The sequence below is a fragment of the Protopterus annectens genome, chromosome 2.part1 (genome assembly GCF_019279795.1).
Source record: "Protopterus annectens isolate FY-2018-M chromosome 2.part1, PAN1.0, whole genome shotgun sequence".
Classification (NCBI taxonomy): domain Eukaryota; kingdom Metazoa; phylum Chordata; order Ceratodontiformes; family Protopteridae; genus Protopterus; species Protopterus annectens.
In genome coordinates, this window is record NC_056729.1 from 1,654,502,443 (window position 1) to 1,654,522,299 (window position 19,857).

At 43.1% G+C, this 19,857-nt stretch overlaps 1 protein-coding gene across 9 annotated transcripts in view; it reads right to left on the minus strand.

The window, feature by feature from the left end:
• Nucleotides 1-19,857, minus strand: part of AGRN (agrin) — a 3,161,231-nt gene that overhangs the window by 872,661 nt on the left and 2,268,713 nt on the right. For all 9 annotated transcript variants that reach the window (XM_044063089.1, XM_044063082.1, XM_044063083.1 and 6 more), the window contains one exon: nucleotides 5,006-5,212. In XM_044063089.1, coding sequence (XP_043919024.1) covers nucleotides 5,006-5,212 — 207 coding nt within the window. The remainder of the gene's footprint in view (nucleotides 1-5,005; nucleotides 5,213-19,857) is intronic.

Here is a 19,857-nt window from a genome sequence, read left to right on the forward strand (position 1 = left end):
GTTATAGATTTTTGCAGAATGCCCAGATTCTTGCCTTTTTGTCTGTTGTTCATAAAATTAGTAGTTTTCTGGCAAATCACTGAGTATTAAAAGTCTGACATAGACTTCATATCCTTCATAAAATGCAGGTTAAAAATTCTGTTACTTAAGCAACTTGATAAGTTTATAAGAGCAATTCCTCTGTTCACATTCTCTATTCTGTCAATGTCTCAGGATGATAACAATGTGCCCCCTGATTATTTATGGATTTGTCCCTGATTCTTTGAGAGATAGGCTGGTCGCATTTGAAGAAAAGTGGTGCATTACATTTAATAAATAATTATAGACTGCTTTTATTTCAGAAAGTGTACATTAATTCACATCTCTTATTCTGTCAGTGTCTCAAGGTAATGGTAGAAATATTTTACACATTTCTGCTCTGATGTCTCTTACTGGAAGAGTTAACTTTTTTAGTTGGGAGAAGATATGGAGGGATTGGAAAAGCAGGTGTTAAAGAGCATTTTTTTAATAGCTGCACTTGAATATTGTTGTGCAATGATTTTCTACTGAGTACATTGCATTTTATCAATGGTTTCTGCTGACTTCATTTATTGATGTGTGTCTTATTGAATCTTAACAAATGTACAGAATCTGCTAACTTAATACTTTTGGCAAAAAGCCTACTTCAACCATGCCCCATGGAAATGGTGCGTTTTCACGCAGTGCGAAAAAAGGGTGTGCCACATTTTGAGTGTTTGTCACATATTGCTAGGGTCTGTGTTCCACATTGGCCTCTTAAGACGCTGAGACCTATGCTTAAGTGTGATAAGCTGGGGAAACCAGAAGAGAAAATCTGAACAGCCAACCTACTGTACAAGGCTTTTAAAGTGAGATTTGTACACATTGGGAAACCTCACCAGTTTCTACCAGAGAAAACTAAATCAGTGGATCATTCACATGCTCACTGAAAATATATAAATAAAAATATGCAGTGAGCAGAAGATCTTCATGGAACAGGTATAATCTGTAAAGAAATATGATGCTAGAATAAAAGTCTTACTGGAAAGATCAACTGAACCCCAAGTGCTGACAAACTCTTTAGTTCTATGAAAAAAATAAATCAGGAAGCTTCACTCCCTACTTTAGGAGCGAAGGGTTTTTGCCATGTTCTTAGATAAAGCTGACTTACTGATCTTTACTTTATCGACAGATACAGCTTGTCAGCTTAGAGGTGCGAAACAAGGAAATACACATGCAAAACTTCTCCCTTTTCTCTCTGCCTTCCTGTTGAAAATTTCATCTCAAGCAGCTGAGACATAGACACGCACTTAGGTGTTCAATGTACAAATTATTCTACTGAAACAATTTTGCTAATCAGACCTCCAGCTGCCTTTCTTCGTCTTCAGAGATACTTCATAATATTCTATGGTCTATTCCTAAAGACATTTAAAGAGTCATTATGGGCTGTAGTGTCAAAGAAAAGTTGAGGAATTACTCCAATCATATAAAGACAGCTGCAGGTGTCAAACCAACTGTTTCTCTGAAAGCAGCAAGGAGCTAGTTATATGGTTTATACTAATTAGGAAGCTGAATATGCAAGGCAGTGCCTGAAAATGCTTATGTCACTTAAAATGATCACACAGACTGGCAGTGAAAGCTCTATTCTGAAGAGCAGGCCATGTACGAAGCAGATAGAAGGCTGAACTGCAAACAGGGACACAAACAGTATACAAAGAAGTAACGCAGTTCAAACATATCCATCATAGGTTCAATATGCTCTTGTTTTATATCATGCTGTGTTTATGTTGAGCACATTTTCATTAATCACAGTGCATTTCTTTTGCATCCAAATGAACCAGCAGACGAAACAGACAAATAACGTTCTTGGAAGCAAATATAAAAAAGCAGAAAGTACAGAGGCAGCAAAAACAGATTTCGCAGAAATGCAAACTCATACATACCCCACCCCAGGAAGGCCACCTTGGAACATACATAATGACAATCATGAACGTAAAATCTGTTCTGGATTACGCAGCATTACTTTACCAAGAAATGTTTAGTTGCTCTTTAGGATATCAGTCACAGTTTGGCTAACTTCACACAGTAAGTAGCACTTGAGGGGTTAAATCCAATCATTATAACTCAGTTTATTTACAGTCATTAAACAAAATATCCACACATTCTGTTTGTTATAATAACTGGCATGCATGTAGTAACATGCACTGTTTTTCATAATGGAAAAGGATGTGAGAAGAGGTGGCTTACTGTATGTGACAAACTCAAAAGGTGCAATTCGACAGGAAAAGGTTAATGTAACATGCTAAAATATGAATTTCTACTCCACAGAATGTGAAGTGATTACAGAAAAACAAGCACTTAAAAACATCACAAGACGTACTGTAGCTCCCAAATACCTTCGTTAGCGTGGTACATTAAAGCGGCAATCGCTTATATTTAAAGAAAAATTGCTTTATACTTTCCAGATGTAGTATCAGCTACAACTCAATGAAAACTTTAAGTAAGCTAAATTACACAATCTTTATGGAAGAATGTGGATCTATAGAAACTAGAAAAAAAATAACTGAACTTGAAAACTTGGACTACCTCACAAGCATACAAGACAGGACATTCCTAAATCATTCTATTTCATTCTTCTAACCAAGTTTAGCTTACTAGTCAGAAAGACTAGTTTTTATGAGTAAAGTAGAACTAAACAGGTTACGAGTATACCTTACCTAGGGCTGAAACTGGAAGAGGAGAATGCAGTACTCTGTGATTACTTTACCCAGCACGCTTTGAAAAACACATCTGAATGAGTTAAGCTTTTACAATTTTTGGGACACCCTGAAAGGAACATTGAACATCATATAGTGAATGACACCTGTGTGTCACTGCAGAATACTGTGATGTTAGTCAACTGGGACAGAAAGTCAATGGCAGCATTTGACAAGGAATGTTTTAATGGTCACAAGTATTGACCATCTTATATTCCATGTTTCTGTTGCTCTTTGTACTCTGAAAACTAGACAGCTTTGCATCTAATGTAATCTTAAAGTCAGCACTGCAGCAAGCCAAAAGCAGCATTTCATGGGCATATTCACCAGTAAATGCACTGCTCCAATGGAAAAAAGTGTGTTACTAACTCAAACAAATTTTCACCTTGAAAGAATTGACATTCTGCCATCAACTGTAAATGACACTATTCTCCCAATACCTTAAGATGACACATTCAAAGGGGTGACATTCTCCCCACTTCATGGAGTATGGGCTAAAGTCTCGGGTATGACCTACAGATCATGGGTTTAATGAGCAGCTTGAATGCTGGTGGAACTGGCAAAATGTGACAGGAATAAAGAAGCGGTGCCTGCTCAGCTGTCTCTTGGGGGGATAGGGACGTGGGGTGCACTACTTCTCCAGGATGAGTGGAGTTCAAGAGGGGGGGCAGGGCACCATGAAGGTTTATGTCACTTGTGGCCGGGAGAGCTATGATATGCCCTCATCGATGCACACCAAACCTTGTAACAAGTTACTGGTCATGCACTGTAGGAGTTAGGGCTTATAGTGTAAAATTACATCCCTGGTGGATAATGCACCATTCTCCACTGCTTGCCCCTTATGCCTATGAGAAACAAATGTGCAGTAGGGCTTTCACTTTGCAAAACAGCAATTTTTTTCTTAACTTTACCACAAACTGACATGTTCTTTCTCTCTCCCTCTCAACTATATTCATACGCTTTGCAGCACAGGACTTACTTAGAACCATGAACAGAATGCAAGGTAGTTTTTGCTCACATTACCACAGCATGAACTGCTGAGAATGTCTGGTACTGGCAGGTGATCAATGTTATTCTTTAAAGAAACTGTTTGAAACTAATTTTACGATGACAGGTGTTTTGGGAGATACAGCACAGGAGACACAAAACACACATAAAACAAGAAGAGCCCTCCAACCTTGCAGAAGCTTCCTCTCCGCAGGACGGCAGAAATCAGGAGACAGAATAGACGGACAACTCGGGCAGAAGTTACTTTAAGTTTGAAATGAACATTTTTTTGGTTTATTTTTTTAAATCATTCACCATGTCAGCTCAGTCACAACATGCTCGCCAATAACAGTGCATTGATCCCCGTTTTTGTTTTCTGTACTTTTTACAAAACTGAAATTCTGAATATCATTCTTATGTGGTTACAGAAGTTGTAAAGCCCCCTCCCAGATGCAAGGAGACTCTCATACTTCAAAGCCATAGTCAAGCTGTAAAGAGGCATAGTCTGAAAGGTCAAAGGTCAAACTCTCCTCCGTTACAAAGACAGTGGTCTTCAGCTCACAGTCTGGACAATTATAGAAACAAGACAAACAAGTGACAACATTTCAAGAATAAACAAAATGCATAAACACACTATTTTTAAATAATCTGGTAGATAAACAAAAACAGTCAAAAACTTTGACTGGTAAAAATGAACATGGAAATGAATGGATGACCGTCTGGCACTACCACAATGGCCATGGCATTATGTTTGTGATACTGACATCAGTTCTTGTGCAATAGGACAGAGGATGTACAATGATAGAGGTGTTCTAACGGTCTACATGCATTAAAATATATGCAGCTTGGTGGATAAATGAATAAATGTTAATCAGTAAATCAGCACAGGAACCAAAATATAAATGCAACCAATGCAGATATTATAGAACAGCATTCACAGAACACTCTTAATAGCTGCTAGGTCAATCTGACAGATTACTTTTCTTAAGCAAAAAAAGGAAAAAAATGTGGAGTGGCTTTCATTTAGTATAGAACCTCATCTTCAAATTATACAACAAACACTAACTACAGTTTGAGGTTTGGAAATGAATTAATGTGCATTTGCTTAATTTCAAAATAAAGGGTGTAAATACACCGTGTATAGAAGGTACACGGTAGGCCAGGAAAAGGAAAAGCAATGTTTAGGTGTCTCCTAAAACTGCAGCTGCTCATTTAAGTACAAGGTAGTTAAACATCTGCAGACTTATTTATGGCTTACTACTCACCACAAGGTCCTTCATGCTTAATTGGGATTTGTGCTTCCTGCTTGCATTCTGCCTTGAGCCTCTCACAGTCATTGCGGTATGTCTTGCTGTCCCAGCCACAGAGAGGTTTATAGACACCTTCACATTCAATGCGGTCACAAGAGCACCTAACCTCTCCTTGACGATTATGACATACTGCATTAAACTTGCATATTTCTTTGCATGTATCTAAAACAACAAAACAATGAACTTTCAGCAAGGTTAAAAGTTAAACAATACACTGACTTTCTTTGTCTTAAGTTGGCCTCAGATGCCAACTCAGGTTGGCATCTGTCACCAAAGACAATTACAAACCCTTATTCAGTTATGTTAGAAAAAAGAAGCAACATTAAGCAAAGCACAGAACTCATACTAAATAGCAAAACCTACTGAGGATATGGTTGACATTGTCGATGCGCTAGCAATTAAATTTAGTGTACATTACACTCCTAAGGTTACTATCCAAAGCCCTACAATTCTTGTATCATAAAAACTTCCTTTCGTCACATTTGCTCCATGTGATCATATAACATATCAGGCTGTTTTTTTTTTTAAATAGTACTAAACATGTTCTGGGAGATCCTTTCCAGGCTCAGTCCCGGAAGTATATTGTTCAACACTGGTGATGTCACTCAATAAAGGTGCCCTACTACTAACCCCAGAAACTATACACCCATCAGCTACACAAGACTCACTTGTACTGCAATTGACATGCAAAATATAAACAACTCTAACTCCACAGCAATGTTTGTCTTTTAGAAGGTGGATCCTGTCTAACAAACCCGGTGAACTTCTTTGAAAAGGTAACACAAGCTGTTGACAGAGGTCATACTGAACACAAAGTCTACTTCATTTGGCCAAAGCATTTGACACTATCTCCCATGCTAACATAACTAATAAACTAAACTGAGTACAAATAGACATCTATCCAGAAAGGTGATTAGCAATTTGGCTAAAAGACAGAACCCACAGGGTATAGGTGGGCAGGGGCAGCATCAGAGAACAGGAAGATAACCAGGGGTATCCTGCAGGATGTATTGCTGGCACCTGTTTTGTTTGGTATTTATTTCTCTGACCAACAGACTACAAACTAAGACCTATGACTAATTAAGTTCTGACGCAAAAGCCCTCTAGCAGGAACTTACACTTATAAATGTCTGGTATATTAAAAACAGGCTTAAATTAAATGTTAGAAATCTAACATTGTGATATTGGGCAGGCAAACCATACCCCCAGCATATAATGTTGACAATACCCCACTTCAAAATGGAAATATATTTGGAGGCCTGGGAACCTGGGTCAAATTGTTCTGCTTTATGCAGCTGATTGCCAGGGAACATCATCCAGATCTAAATATATTAGTCCATCTGTCCATCCATCCATCCGTCCATCCATCCATCCAGCCATCTTCAACCCCGTTTTCCCATTTTGCACATGGAGTCAGGGTGTCACTTCAACAGTGACAATCATCTTGAGCCAAAGTTTACACCACCTGGTGGCTAGCCCTGCTGAGGTAGTTCATCTGCACCACTCACTCACACACACTCACACCTACGGCCAATTTATTGTGTCCAATCCACCTACTGCATGCCTTTGGTATATGGGAGGAAACCACAGCACCCAGAGGAAACCCATGCGACTGCAGGGAGGACATGCAGTCTCCACACAGAAGGCACCCCAACTGAGAATCAAACCTTATTGTCTCTTTGTATTCAGTTGTGATCAGGCCAATTATAGAATACTACACCTCTTTTTGGGAATGTGCCTCACCAGAAATATTAAACAGTTTGAAAGACCCCAGAAGATCCTAACAAACATGTTCACAGCTTTAAAATGTCTAAGTTACCAGAAAAGATGAGAAGCACTGTACGTACGTTCATAGGAGATTATTAGAGTAATGGCTTAAGAGACCTTACAAGCCTAGCCAATACAAAGTACAGTTTTGTACCTACCATAAATGTAGATGTTCGAGTGTAGACACTGCTGCAGTCATTACACTTGGGTTATCCTGCCATCAGGCGGTTCCCCAGTCGGCCTGAGTTCCAAAGTCTTGGTCCGGCGTCGGTTGCTGTCGCTTCTTCCCTCATGTCAGTGCACCAGGGGGATATAAGATGCAGCCGACACCATTTTCTTCAGTTTTTCTTGCCCCAGATGTCAGGTGCCCCCAAATAGGTAGGCCTTTCAAATTGCTAGTAAAATATATAATAGAAAAGCAAACAACCATTTTTAGTTACCAGCAAATACTCCCTTTAGGAAATAATGGTAGATGACCTAGGTACGTACCAGAAAGTAAGAGGGGAAGGAGGGAGGGTAACCTGGACTGCAGCAGTGTCTACACCCGAACATCTACATTTATGGTAGGTACAAAACTGTACTATGTTCATCGTGTTACACTGCTGCAGTCATTACACTTGGGTGGAATCCCAAAGCTGAGGTAGGGAGGATGGATCTATAAGGCATTAGGGGTGGCTATAAGGCCCTGCAGCACAGCAGTGGCAAAGCCAGCTCTGGATTTGGAATATAAAGGCAAATGGTAATGTTGGGTGAAGATATGTACAGAACTCCATGTTGCTGCTTCTAAAATATCCTTGATAGGCACTCCTCAGAGGTAGGCAGTTGAAGTGGCTGTTGCCCTGGTGGAGTGAGATCTAATGCTGCTAGGTACAGGTTTCCCATGGTGGGTATAGCACAAACGTATACAGTGAGCTATCCATTTGGAAATAGTCTGCTTTGAAATGGCTTTTCCCTGTGCTCCTGCAGCATATGCTACCAATAATTGCTCAGATTTTCTGAAAGCTTTGGTTTTGTCCAAGTAGAAGCGTAGCTGCCTGTGAATGTCCAAGGAATGTAGTAGTCTCTCTCCTTTGTTCTGTGGTTTTGGATAAAAAGTTGACAAGTGAATAGTTTGGTTTAGAGCCACACTTGATACTACCTTTGGCATAAACGTAGGGTTAGTTCTTAAGGACATCCTGTCCTGGTGGAAGATGAGGAAAGGTTCCACTGCCATTAGAGCCTGTAATTCTGAAACTCTTCTTGCTGATGTTATTGCCAGTAGCATAGCAGTCTTCCAAGAGATGTATTTTAATTCATAGGTTCATAGGTTCATAGGTTCATACTAGGCTATCTGCCCTAGGGCATTTATAAGCCTAGCCAGAGTGTGTGTGGCTTTCACCACCCCTTAGGATGAGAATACTATACCCATTAGTTTGCTGTGCCTCTGTCCAGCAGTGATACAAAGATGATTCCCGGGGTAAACCTATGATCTCCCATCCACTCGTCAAGATTTCTCTTGAACAGAGTCAGTGAGGGGCTCTGCCTCACATGGACTGGGATTCTGTTCCATAGTGTAGGGAGTCTCTGGGTGATGAATCTGTCCCTCCAGCACGTCCTATTTATATCCATGTTGAGGTTTAAGTCTCTTGCTCTCGTGGCTCTGGTGGATTTGGATTTTTTGAGGTGGAGCATGTCCATTAATTCCGGGTTGGACATGGCCTTGTATGTCAGGCACAGATCACCTCTGAGCAGACGGTATGCGACTGAATAGAGCTGGAGTTTCTTCAGTCGGGCATCGTATGACATATGTTTGAGCCCCTTTATCCTTTTGGTGAGGAACTTTGGGGTCTTTCCAACTGCTGCAGGTGTCGGGTAAGGTACATTCGAATGGGGCGTTGTACTCAATCATTGGTCTGATAAGTGAAGAGTACAGGGTACAATGACCTCTCCTGATCTGGATGTGAATCCCTTCATGATCAGGTGGGCAATGTAGAAGGTCTTCCTAACCACTTTGGCAATGTGAGTGTCAAAGAGAGGTTACTGTCAACTTGGGTCCCCAGGTCCCTGATAACTTCTTCCGTGTTTAATGGATTACCACCTATGTGGTAATTAGGGGTTACCTTGTTTTTCCCAAAGGGTATGACTATACATTTTTGCCATTTAGCTTAAGGCCATGGCTCTGGCACCAGTTATCCATTTCTATGAGACCTCTCTGGAGGATGTCTGTGTCTGATGGAGTGTCAATTATGGTGCCCAGTTTGCAGTCATCTGCAAATTTTGTCAGCCACAATCCCCCTATGTTTGCCTGCACTTCAGAAAAATAAATGCCGAACAAGAGGGGCCCAGGACTGAGCCCTGTGGGACACCGCCGTGACCGGCTTAGAGTCTGACATGGCACCAGCAACTCTAACCCTGTGTGTTCTGTCCTTGAGCCAGTTTGCAACCCATCTTGTGACATATGGGTTTACATCTAAGCTGGTGAGATTTTCTATGATGCCCGACTGGGGTATTGTGTCAACGCTTTGCTAGGTCAAGGTAGGCTGTGTGAACTGCCTTACCCTCATCAATGGCCTTAGTGACTGTTTTGAAAAAGTCGACCAAGTTCAAGAGGCAGGATCTGCCCTTGACAAAGCCAAATTGGGTAGGATCCAGTGTCTGTAGGTCCCCAATGTCTTTATTTATGAGTTCCATTATGATCCTCTCCATAGCTTTGCAGACAAGGCTCGTCAAGCTTATGGGGCGGTAATTTCCAGGGTCCGTAGAAGCACCGCCTTTGTGGAGTGGGACCACAGTTGCCGTACGCCATTCTTTGGGTACGTATCCTGTAGTAAGGCTAAGGTTAAATAGCAGCCTTATGTGTGGGTTTAGTTCCTCATTGAGTTCATGTAGCACACAGCCGGGGACACCATCCGGTCCCATTGATGCTGTGTTTTTTGCTTTAGAGAGAGCAGCTCTCACCTGGGCATCTGAGATGTTTGGAAGGCTAGACTCTGGTGGGATAGATATTTCTCCTTTTGTGGGTGGTGGAGAAATTTGCACTGAACCTGTCTGCCAGTATGTTGGCAATGTCTGTGGGTTCAGTGATTTTTTTATCATTTTGGACTAATTCTGAGCATATCTGGAAGTTTCCACCCAGGTTTCTAACATAGCTAAAGAAGGCCTTATGATTGTCTTTTGTGTCATTAGCGATTTTTCTCTCAAAGTTGGCCTTGGATGATTTTATGAGTGATCGTAGTTTTTGCTAGTATTGATCAGAGATGCCTTCCCTTTTAGGGATTTTGCTCTGTCATGTAGTAGCTTTCTCCTCTTGTTGTAGAGTTTGTTTATGGCTGGGGTCCACCAGACCGGGCGCCTGCCTTTGGTGGAAAGGGTCTTGATTTTATTAGGGATTGCTTGATCCATACATTCCTGGAGGTGTTCGTAGAAGGCATTTGTAAGGGTTTCAGCAGCGTGGGTTGTGGTTTCCACTGGCTCGGGGGCCTTGAAGGATACCACTCCAGTCTTAAGAAGTGTGAAGTTTGCTTTTGAGAAGTTCTTCACTGTGGTCTTTTTGTTGGGGTGGGGTGGGATGTGGATCTCCAGTGAGATTAATTTATGGTCTGATCTCACCAATGAGGGATATACTTCGTGTGGAGCATTTTGTCCCCATGTTTGTGATGATCAGGTCTAGTATATTTTCTCCTCTTGTGGGAATGGTGACTAGTTGTTCCATAGCATTTGAGTTTATGAACTCCAGGAACCTTTGGGCTAGGGTGTTGGGGCTTGAGTAATGTTCCCAGTCTATGTTTGGGTAGTTGAAGTCACCCAATATGATGGTGTTTGGAGAGACATTCATACTCTCCAGTGTCTTCAGGAAGGCTGTGTGGGTTTCCTGAGTTTGAGAAGGTGGTCTGTAGCATGTTACAAACTGTAGGGAAGTTTTACCTATGGTTAATTGCACCTGGATGGTCTCCGATGCTTTGTGCGTTGCCACTAACCTGGAGGTGTGGGTATCCTTTATGAATATGGATACTCCCCTCCTTTTGTGGTTCGGTCCGATTTTGGGGCGGAACGCATGATATGAGGTATAACCTGATAGTGCTGGGGTGCTCTCAGGAGCCTTGAACCAGGTTTCAGTCACAGCACAGACATCGATGTTCTCCATACTGAGGAGGGCTTCGAGGGTGTGCATCTTGAGGTTTAGACTTCTGGCATTGAGCAGTATTACCCTTAGTTTTTCTCCATTTTTGTTTTCCAGGGTAGGTTTATCATTTGAGCCTTGCCTAAAAAAGGCACTATGGGGGTGGCAAGAGCCTTTGCCAATATCCGGAAGCCGAGGGGTGACAGGTGCAAGCCATCCCTTGCGAAGCAGCGTGGCTTGTCAAGCATGTCATCCCAGGCAGACAGCATTGGATCCCCTTAGAATGACACCAGTAATTAAGCCAATTATTAAAGCTGATCATTTTGTCTCTGTATTGTGGCATCATTCTTGGTGAGGGTAGGATACTGCTCAGGGTCAGGGTCATACTGACCTGGGCTACATAATCTGAGAGCTCCTCTATGTCTCTTTTCATGTAGTCCAGGGAGGTACGTCTCAGGTCGTTCACGCCGGCATGGACAATGACTGAGTCATACTTGTACTTGCTGTGGAGTGACCTGAATGCTTGTGTTATGTGGCGGATTCTAGCGCCTGACAGGCAGCTTACTGTGATCTTTTCCTTGTTCAGTCTGGTGAGTGGGACGTCAGTGTGTCTGACTATGGAGTCACCTATAACAAGTGTGTCTGGCATTGTGTTTGGCCTTAAGGGCTGTGACTGTTTAGCACACTGACTTTGAGAACTATGTGTTGCATGTCTTATGTCTTGAGGTGGCAGTTGCTTGGTTGTCTGCTTTGGAGGCCTCTGTAGTTTTGGTAGATTTTTGATCAGTGCCTCCGAGTATGTCTTTGTGTGTTTATGTGTTTGTTTTGCAGTTGTGATAGTTCTATGTGAAACTGGGTTAGCTGGCTCAAAAGGAGGTAAAGTTAATTTTTCCAAAACAAAGTTGAGGTCCCAAGTTGGTGTAGGTGCTCTACGGGGTGGTCTCGTGTTTTTAGCCCCTCTGAGTTACTGTTTGAGCAAAGGATTAGAAAAAATTGGTGGATCCGTGTTGTAATGAGCAGAAATGGCTGAGGCATGAATCTTGATGGATGAGAAGGAGAGGCCTTGTCCAGCATCTCAGTTAAGTATTGCAGTATCTGAGGAATGTTAGGGACAAGAGGGTCAAGGCTGTGAGCCTGGTTCCAGGCACAGAATCTCTTCCATTTATCCGAGTAGGCTTTCCTGGTGCTAGACCTTCTGGCCTCCAGAATGACATCCATAACAGCTTTGGAGAGAGGCAATGCTTGCTTGGTTAAGGAATTTTCCATGCAGCTAGATTTAAGGTCTTTAGCTGGCTGGGAAGTATCTGATTGTTGTGTTGTGTCAACAGCTGTGGGATTTGTGGCAAAATCCAGGGTGGTTCCTGTGCTAAGTTCTTTAAGATTGGGTACCAGTGCTGGCGTGGCCAGTCTGGTGCATTCAGGTCATCTTTGGCTCTTCCTGCCTGGCTTTTATGAGTACCTTTAGAAGGAGAGGTAAAGGAGGGAAAGCGTATACTTGTAGTTTTTTTCCAGCTGAATGAGAGGGCATCCACTTTCCATGCTTGTAAATGGCAGCTCCTTGTGCAGAATTTCTGTAGTTGGCAGTTCATTGGGGATGCAAACAGATCTATGTCTGGTTTCCCCCATTTTTGTGCTATCATTCTGAATATTCGTGGACTCAATTGCCATTAGTGAGGATCCATGATGTTTCTGCTTAGGTCGTCTGCCAGTGTGTTTTTCTCTCCTGGCAGAAATTGTGCCTGCAAATGAACTTGGTAGTTTAAAGCTGTGTTCCACAAGGTCATGGCTTGTCTGCAGAGGGGGTAGGAGTGTGTGCCCCCTTGCTTATGTACCACATAACTGTGGTGTTGTCTGTCTTTAGTAGTAGTTTTCCTAGATGTAGCAGGTCCTTGAAAGATATAATTGCATTTTGTACAGCTAGCATCTCTTTTTGATTGATGTGGAGATGTCGTTGTTCTGCGGGCCACTCGCCCTGAATACATTTTCGTGCCATGTGTGCTCCTCAGGTGTAATCCGATCCATCTGTTGTCAGTGTCTGCCTGGCTGTGGGTTGAGTAAAAGGCTGTCCCTTGTTGAGGTGACAAGCTTGAGCCCACCATTGAAACTCCTGTTGAAGGCAAAGAATTAGTGGTATAACTGTTTCCAAATTTAGACAGTATTGAGACCATACACTCTTTAGGTAACATTGTAGTTTCCTCATATGCAGTCTGGCATGTGGAATTAGTAGTATGCAAGATGCCATGTAGCCCAAGGCCTGCAGAATTTTTCTTGCAGGGAGTTGGGTCGTTGTTGCCATCAAATGAAAATACTGAGTCAGTTGTCCTTGCTTGTCTGGCGTGAGATAAGCCATTTGGGCCATTGTGTTTAAGCTGCCACCCAGGAATATTATCTGTTGTGAGGGCACTAGTTTTGATTTCTTTTCATTTACTGTGTACCCCAGGCAACTTAATAACTTTTTTATGTACGCCAGATGCTTTAGAAGAATGTCCTTGCTCTCTGCTTGGATTAGGCAGTCGTCCAGGTATGGGTAAATTTGAATTCCTTTTTGCCTGCAAAATGCAATTACTGGTGCCAGGCATTTTGTGGAGACCCTGGGCGCAGTAGATAAGCAAAGGGCAGTGCAGAGAATTGATAGTGCATTGAACCTGCTAGAAATCTGAGGTATCTTCTGCAGTTTTGTCTGATAGGGACATGCAGGTATGCCTCTTTGAGGTCCAAAGTCACGAGCCAAGCTTTCTTGCCCAGCATGGGAAGAAGCTGCTGTAGTGTCAACATTTTGAATTTCGGAATATCCAGGTAAGTGTTCAGAGAAGAAAGGTCCAGAATGGGTCTCCAGGCTTTGTCCTTTCTGGGAACCAGAAAGAGTCTTGAGTAAAATCCTTGTCCTTGCTCTTGTGGTGGTACCTTTTGAATAGCTCTCATGTCCATGAGTGCTGTAATTTGTTTTTGAGCCTCTGCCCATTGATTTGGTGTAAGATTTGGCATTCCTTTTAATGTTGGAAGAGTGTGGAAGTGGAACCTGTAACCCTGAGATATGATGTTGAGAACCCATTTGTCTTTGGTGATGCAATGCCAGTTGTGATAGAAAAGAGCCAGTTTTCTTCCTAAGGGGGCTGCCAAGAGAGAGCTGTTTGGCAGCTGTAGTGGGAAGTCATTGAGACTGTTTTTTATAAGGTTGAGGCCTGTCTTCCCCTTCTTTTTGGCCTGGTGTACCCCATTGTCGAGGTCTGTAAGGGCCTTGTGTCTGACCTCTACCTCTTGGACGTCTATATCTGCCCCTTTGAGGTCTGTCTGTGACTGGAAAGGACCAATTTTTTGTTGGCCAATTTCTGCTAAAACGAGGAAGTTGAACCTGTAAGAAATCTTTGACCGTTTGCATAGATTTTGCCTTATCCTCCATCTTTTTTAATACCTCCTCTGCCTTAACTCCAAACAACACATCCCGCTGCAAAGGTGCATCCAATAATTTGGCCTTAACATGATCTGGTAGCGTATGTTCTTTTAACCAAGCAAGCCTTCTAATGACAGAGCCTATAACTGCTGCTCTACAGGAGGCCTCTAAGGAATCAAAACCACATTGCAAAGTATGTTTTCCCACTTGTTCAGCTGCATGCAATAAATCCTGCATTTCTTTCAAATTAGGAGGATCTGAATCTGGAAGCATCTTTTGTTTCAACTAAGACATTAAAAATTGCTGATATTTTAGCATGTGAAACTGGCAATTCAAGGCTCTCATGGCTAAAGTTGCAGATGTATAAACTTTCTTGCCCCATCTGTCTAATGCTCTGGAATCTCTGTCAGAGGGACTGGGTTTTTAGCTGATGAGGCCTTAATCCCTTTGGGTCCCTGAGAAATAGTTTCACGGTCAGCAACAGGGCTTTTGTATAGAAATTTGTGAAAGTCAGGGACTCTGTAATATCTATCTGGCTTAACTGGGGCTGGTGGTAAGGAGTCTGGGTTTAAGCTGGATTCAGTGTATACATCATCCACAATATCTAACACTGGCAGAATAGCTAGCAAGGGGCCTGTGTTGAGGCAATAAAAGGAAGTCTCTGACCCTTTTCTTGGATTCTGAGTAATCCTGGCCTTCCCAGTGGAAATGCTCCCTCATGGTATGTAAGGTCTCCCCAAAGGAGTAGCCCTCAGGCAGAGAAGCTGATGGAATTGATTCCTCAGCATCAGAATCCTCATAAGGGGGTAAGGAATACCCTAGGTCTGAGGATGAGTCAGAGGAAATGGACACCTGGTCTGAAGATTCATAGTCTGCATCTTGTCTGGGCCTTTTATCTGGAGGGGGATGGGACCCTCTGATCAGGGTGATTAGGTCTTCGGCCATTTTTAGCATTTGTTTCTTAGGCATGGAAGCCTGCCTTGGAGATTGCTATGTCTGTTTCTTTGCTTTTAAGGGAGGCTTAGACTTAACAGAGGGTTTAATGGTTAACTGGGTAGGTCTGATAACACCCTCTGAAGCTGTGGATTGTTCAGCTACTTCAGTTCCCTCTGTAGGATTAAGTTCAGTAATCTGAATACCAAGAGTGTCCGAAGGCCCAGCCAGCTCCACGTGGGAGTCGGAGGCAGTCTGTGGTTCTACTGAAACGGTTGTCAGGGGCTGTGTAGGCACCTCGCTGAAAACCGGAGAACCGGCGACCGGCCTAGAAGAGGCCTCGGATGCCTGTCCTTGCGCTTTTTATGAATTCCGGTCATCGGAAGTTCCGACGGCATGGTGTAATTAAATTTTCTGCCAAAATAATGTCGGGCAAAATCAAACTGACGTTTAATAGTGTGCTTGTTAAACCTAGCACAAAACCGACAACCAGTGACGTCGTGGTCTGGGCCTAGGCATGGGATACAGTAGGGGTGTGAGGTATGAGGTGTTTGCTTCCCACAAGAAATACAATTATTAACTTTTACTGACATCGGTCTGAGGCAAGAAAAAGTTTCCCCAATGGGGTACTTAGCTTTTTAGAAGACTTCGGTTCTGGATTCGGAATGAAAATCTCAGGAGTCGGCCAACCGGCACTGGCGAACTGCTTCTGCTTCGGGCACCGCGCGGCAAGAAAGACTGAAGAAAATGGCATCGGCTGCAGCTTATATCCCCTGGCGCACTGACGTCAGGGAAGAAGCGACAACAACCGACGCCGGACCAAGACTTAGGAACTCATAAATTCTCCCCAGGCTTGACTGGCTTAGGGTTCCCTGAGAGGGGAGGTACAATCTATGAAGAGGGAGGGACTGGCAAGGCGCAATGGTTACAAGACTCAATAGGTTTGTAGTAAGTTGTTTTTACGGCATTTGTTGACTTTTACTTTTATAGTAAAACTGAAAATCACATGACTTATATACAGTCATACTATACACAACGTCACTGGTTGTCGGTTTTGTGCTAGGTTTAACAAGCACACTATTAAACGTCAATTTGATTTTGCCCGACATTATTTTGGCATATACTGCTCTACAAATTGTAGCATGCTACAGGCCACCCTCTCAAACTCAGGAACCCCACACAGCCTTCCTGAAGACACTGGAGGGTATAAATGTATCTCCAAACACCATCATATTGGGTGACTTCAACTACCCGAATATAGACTGGGAACATTACTCAAGCCCTAACTTTCTAGCCCAACGGTTCCTGGAGTTCATAAATTCAAATGCCATGGAACAGCTAGTCACTGTTCCCATGAGAGGAGAAAATATACTAGATCTCATTATCACAAACATGGGGACAAAATGCTCCACACCGGAAGTATATCCCTCATTGGTGAGATCTGACCATAAACTAATCTCACTAGAAATCCACATCCCGCCCCCACCCCAAACAAAAAAGACCACAGTGAAGAACTTCTCTAAAGCAAACTTCACACTACTCAAGACTGGTGTGGTATCCTTCAAGGCCTCTGAGACAGTGGAAACCACAACCCAAGCTGCGGAAGCCCTTACAAATGCCTTCTATGAACACCTCCAGGACTGCATGGATCAGGCAATCCCAAATAAAACCAAGACTCTTTCCACAAAGGGCAAACGTCCAGTCTGGTGGACCCCAGCCATTAACAAACTTTACAATAAGAGGAGAAAGCTATTACATGATAGAACAAAATCCATAAAAGGGAAGTCACCCTGATCATTATTAGTAAAAAAATACGAGCACTCATAAAATCAACTAAGGCCAATTTTGAGAGAAAAATTGCCATGGATTCAAAGGACAATCATAAGGCCTTTTTCAGCTATGTTAGGAACCTGGGTGGAAACTCCCAGATATGCTCAGAATTAGTCCAAAATGATACAAAAATCACTGAACCCACAGACATTGCCAACATACTGGCAGACAGGTTCAGTGCAAACTTCACCCTCTCCCCTAAAGGAGAGATAACTATCCCAGCAGAGTGTAGCCTCCCAGACATCTCAAATGCGCAGGTGAAAGCTGCTCTCTAAAGCTAAAAACACAGCATCAATGGGACGGATGGTGTCCCGGCTGTGTGCTACCTGAGCTAAATGAGGAATTAAACCGCACATAAGGCAGCTGTTTAATATCAGCCTTACCACAGGATACGTGCCCAAGGAGTGGCGACGGCAACTGTGGTCCCACTCCACAAAGGCGGTGCCTCTACGGACCCTGGTAATTACGCCCATAAGCTTAACAAGTCTAGTCTGCAAAGCTATGGAGAGGATCATAATGGAGCTCATAAACAAAGATATAGGGGACTTGCAGACATTGGACCCGACCCAGTTTGGCTTCGTCAAGGGAAGATCATGCCTTTTGAACTTGGTCGACTTCTTCGAAACAGTCACCAAGGCCATTGATGAGGAAAGGCAGTCCATACAGCCTACCTTGACCTTGCAAAGCTTTGACACAATACCCCACTCGGGTATTGTAGAAAAACTTACCAGCTTAAATGTAAACCCATATGTCACAAGATGGGTTGCAAACTGGCTTAAGGACAGAACCCACAGAGTTGCTGGCGCTATGTCAGACTCCAAGCCAGTCACAAGTGTTGTCCCACAGGGCTCGGTCCTTGGCCCCCTATTGTTCGGCATCTACTTCTCAGAAGTACAGGCCAACATGGGAGGACTTTGGCTGACAAACTTTGCAGACGACTGCAAACTGGGCGCCATAGTGGAAAGTGCATCGGACACGGATATCCTTCAGAAGGGACTCACGGAAACAGATAGCTGGTGCCAGAGCCATGGCCTGAAGTTAAACGCCAAAAAATGTATAGTCATACCCTTTGGGAAAAACAAGGTAACCCCAAGCTACCATATAGGTGGCAATCCACTAAGCACAGAAGAGGTTATCAGGGACCTGGGGACCCAGGTTGACAGTGGCCTTTCTTTTGACACTCACGTTGCTAAAGTGGTTAGAAAGACCTTCTACATTGCCCACCTGATCATGAAGGGATTCAAATCCAGATCTAGTGAGGTCATTGTTCCCCTGTACTCTTCACTTATCAGACCAATGATCGAGTACAATGCCCCATTCGGGATGTATCTCGCCCGACATCTGCAGCAATTGGAGAGACCCCAAAAGTTTCTCACCAAAAGGATAAAGGGACTCCAAAATCTGTCATATGCTGCCAGATTGAAGAAACTCCAGCTCTATTGAGTCGCATACCGCCTGCTCAGAGGTGACATGTGCCTGACATACAAGGCCATGTCCAACCCAGAATTAATGGACATGCTCCACCTCAAAAAATCCAAATCCACCAAAACCACTAGAGCAAGTGACTTAAACCTTAGCACGGATATAAATAGGACGTGCTGGAGGGATAGATTTATCACTCAGAGACTCCCTATGCTGTGGAATAGAGTCCCGGTCCATGTGAGGCAGAGCATCTCGCTGGCTCTGTTCAAGAGAAATCTTGACCTGTGGATGGGAGATTGTAGGTTTACCCCAGGAATCATCTCTGTGTCACTGCTGGACAGAGGCACAACAAACTAATGGGTATAGTATTTTTTCATATAAGGGGTGGCGTAAGCCACAAAAATTCGGGCTAGGCTTATAAATGCCTTGGGGCAGATAGCCTAGTATAAACCTATGAACCTATGAACAGACGTATGGGAGATTCTTCAGTGACACTTACAAGTATCACTTTACTGATTCAAATTAATTGAAAACAGCACCAAGGAGGACGATAAAAAAGCAACAGAAAACCAGTGCAAAAGTGTTTTTGGCTTCTGCCTCTGTACTTAATACTTTACAGACATATTAATATAGAGGTCACACAACAATGGGGAGAAGGAAAAAAGTACAGTTTTGTACCTACCATAAATGTAGATGTCCGAGAGGTATGCATCTGCAGTCCTAACAAATGGGTTGTCCTGCCTCAGGCAGCCCTTCGGTCGGCCGGATTCCAAAGTCTGGGTCTGGCCTCGGCTGATGTCGCACTTCTCCCGACATCATAGCTGCTGTTAACCGGGTATAAAGGCATCAGCCGACGCCATTTTCCTCAGTGTTTCTTGCCCCAGATGCCAGGTGCCCTCTAGGAAGGCTAAATTTGGATAAATGCAAATGTTTCCAAACAATAGAGAAGAAATAGAAATAAACATGTATATAGATATATACAAACAAATACACCACAATAGATTCCCCCAGCTAGCTACAAGATGGGCAAATACCCTAGGAGTACCACAGAGGGGAAGGAGGGTGGGTAATCCTGACTGCAGATGCATACCTCTCGGACATCTACATTTATGGTAGGTACAAAACTGTACTATGTCCTTCAAGGATGCATCTGCAGTCCTAACAAATGGGTAGAATACCATAGCCAAACTGGGGGAGGAGGTACTAAGAAGATTACAGTGTAGTTAAGATCCCTTGCAAAACCGCAGTGGCAAAACCTGCTCGGGATCTGGAGTATAAAGGTAGATTGTAATGCTTGGCAAATGTATGTACGGAGCTCCAAGTAGCAGCCTCTAAAATGTCTTTGGTAGCCACTCCTCGTAAAAA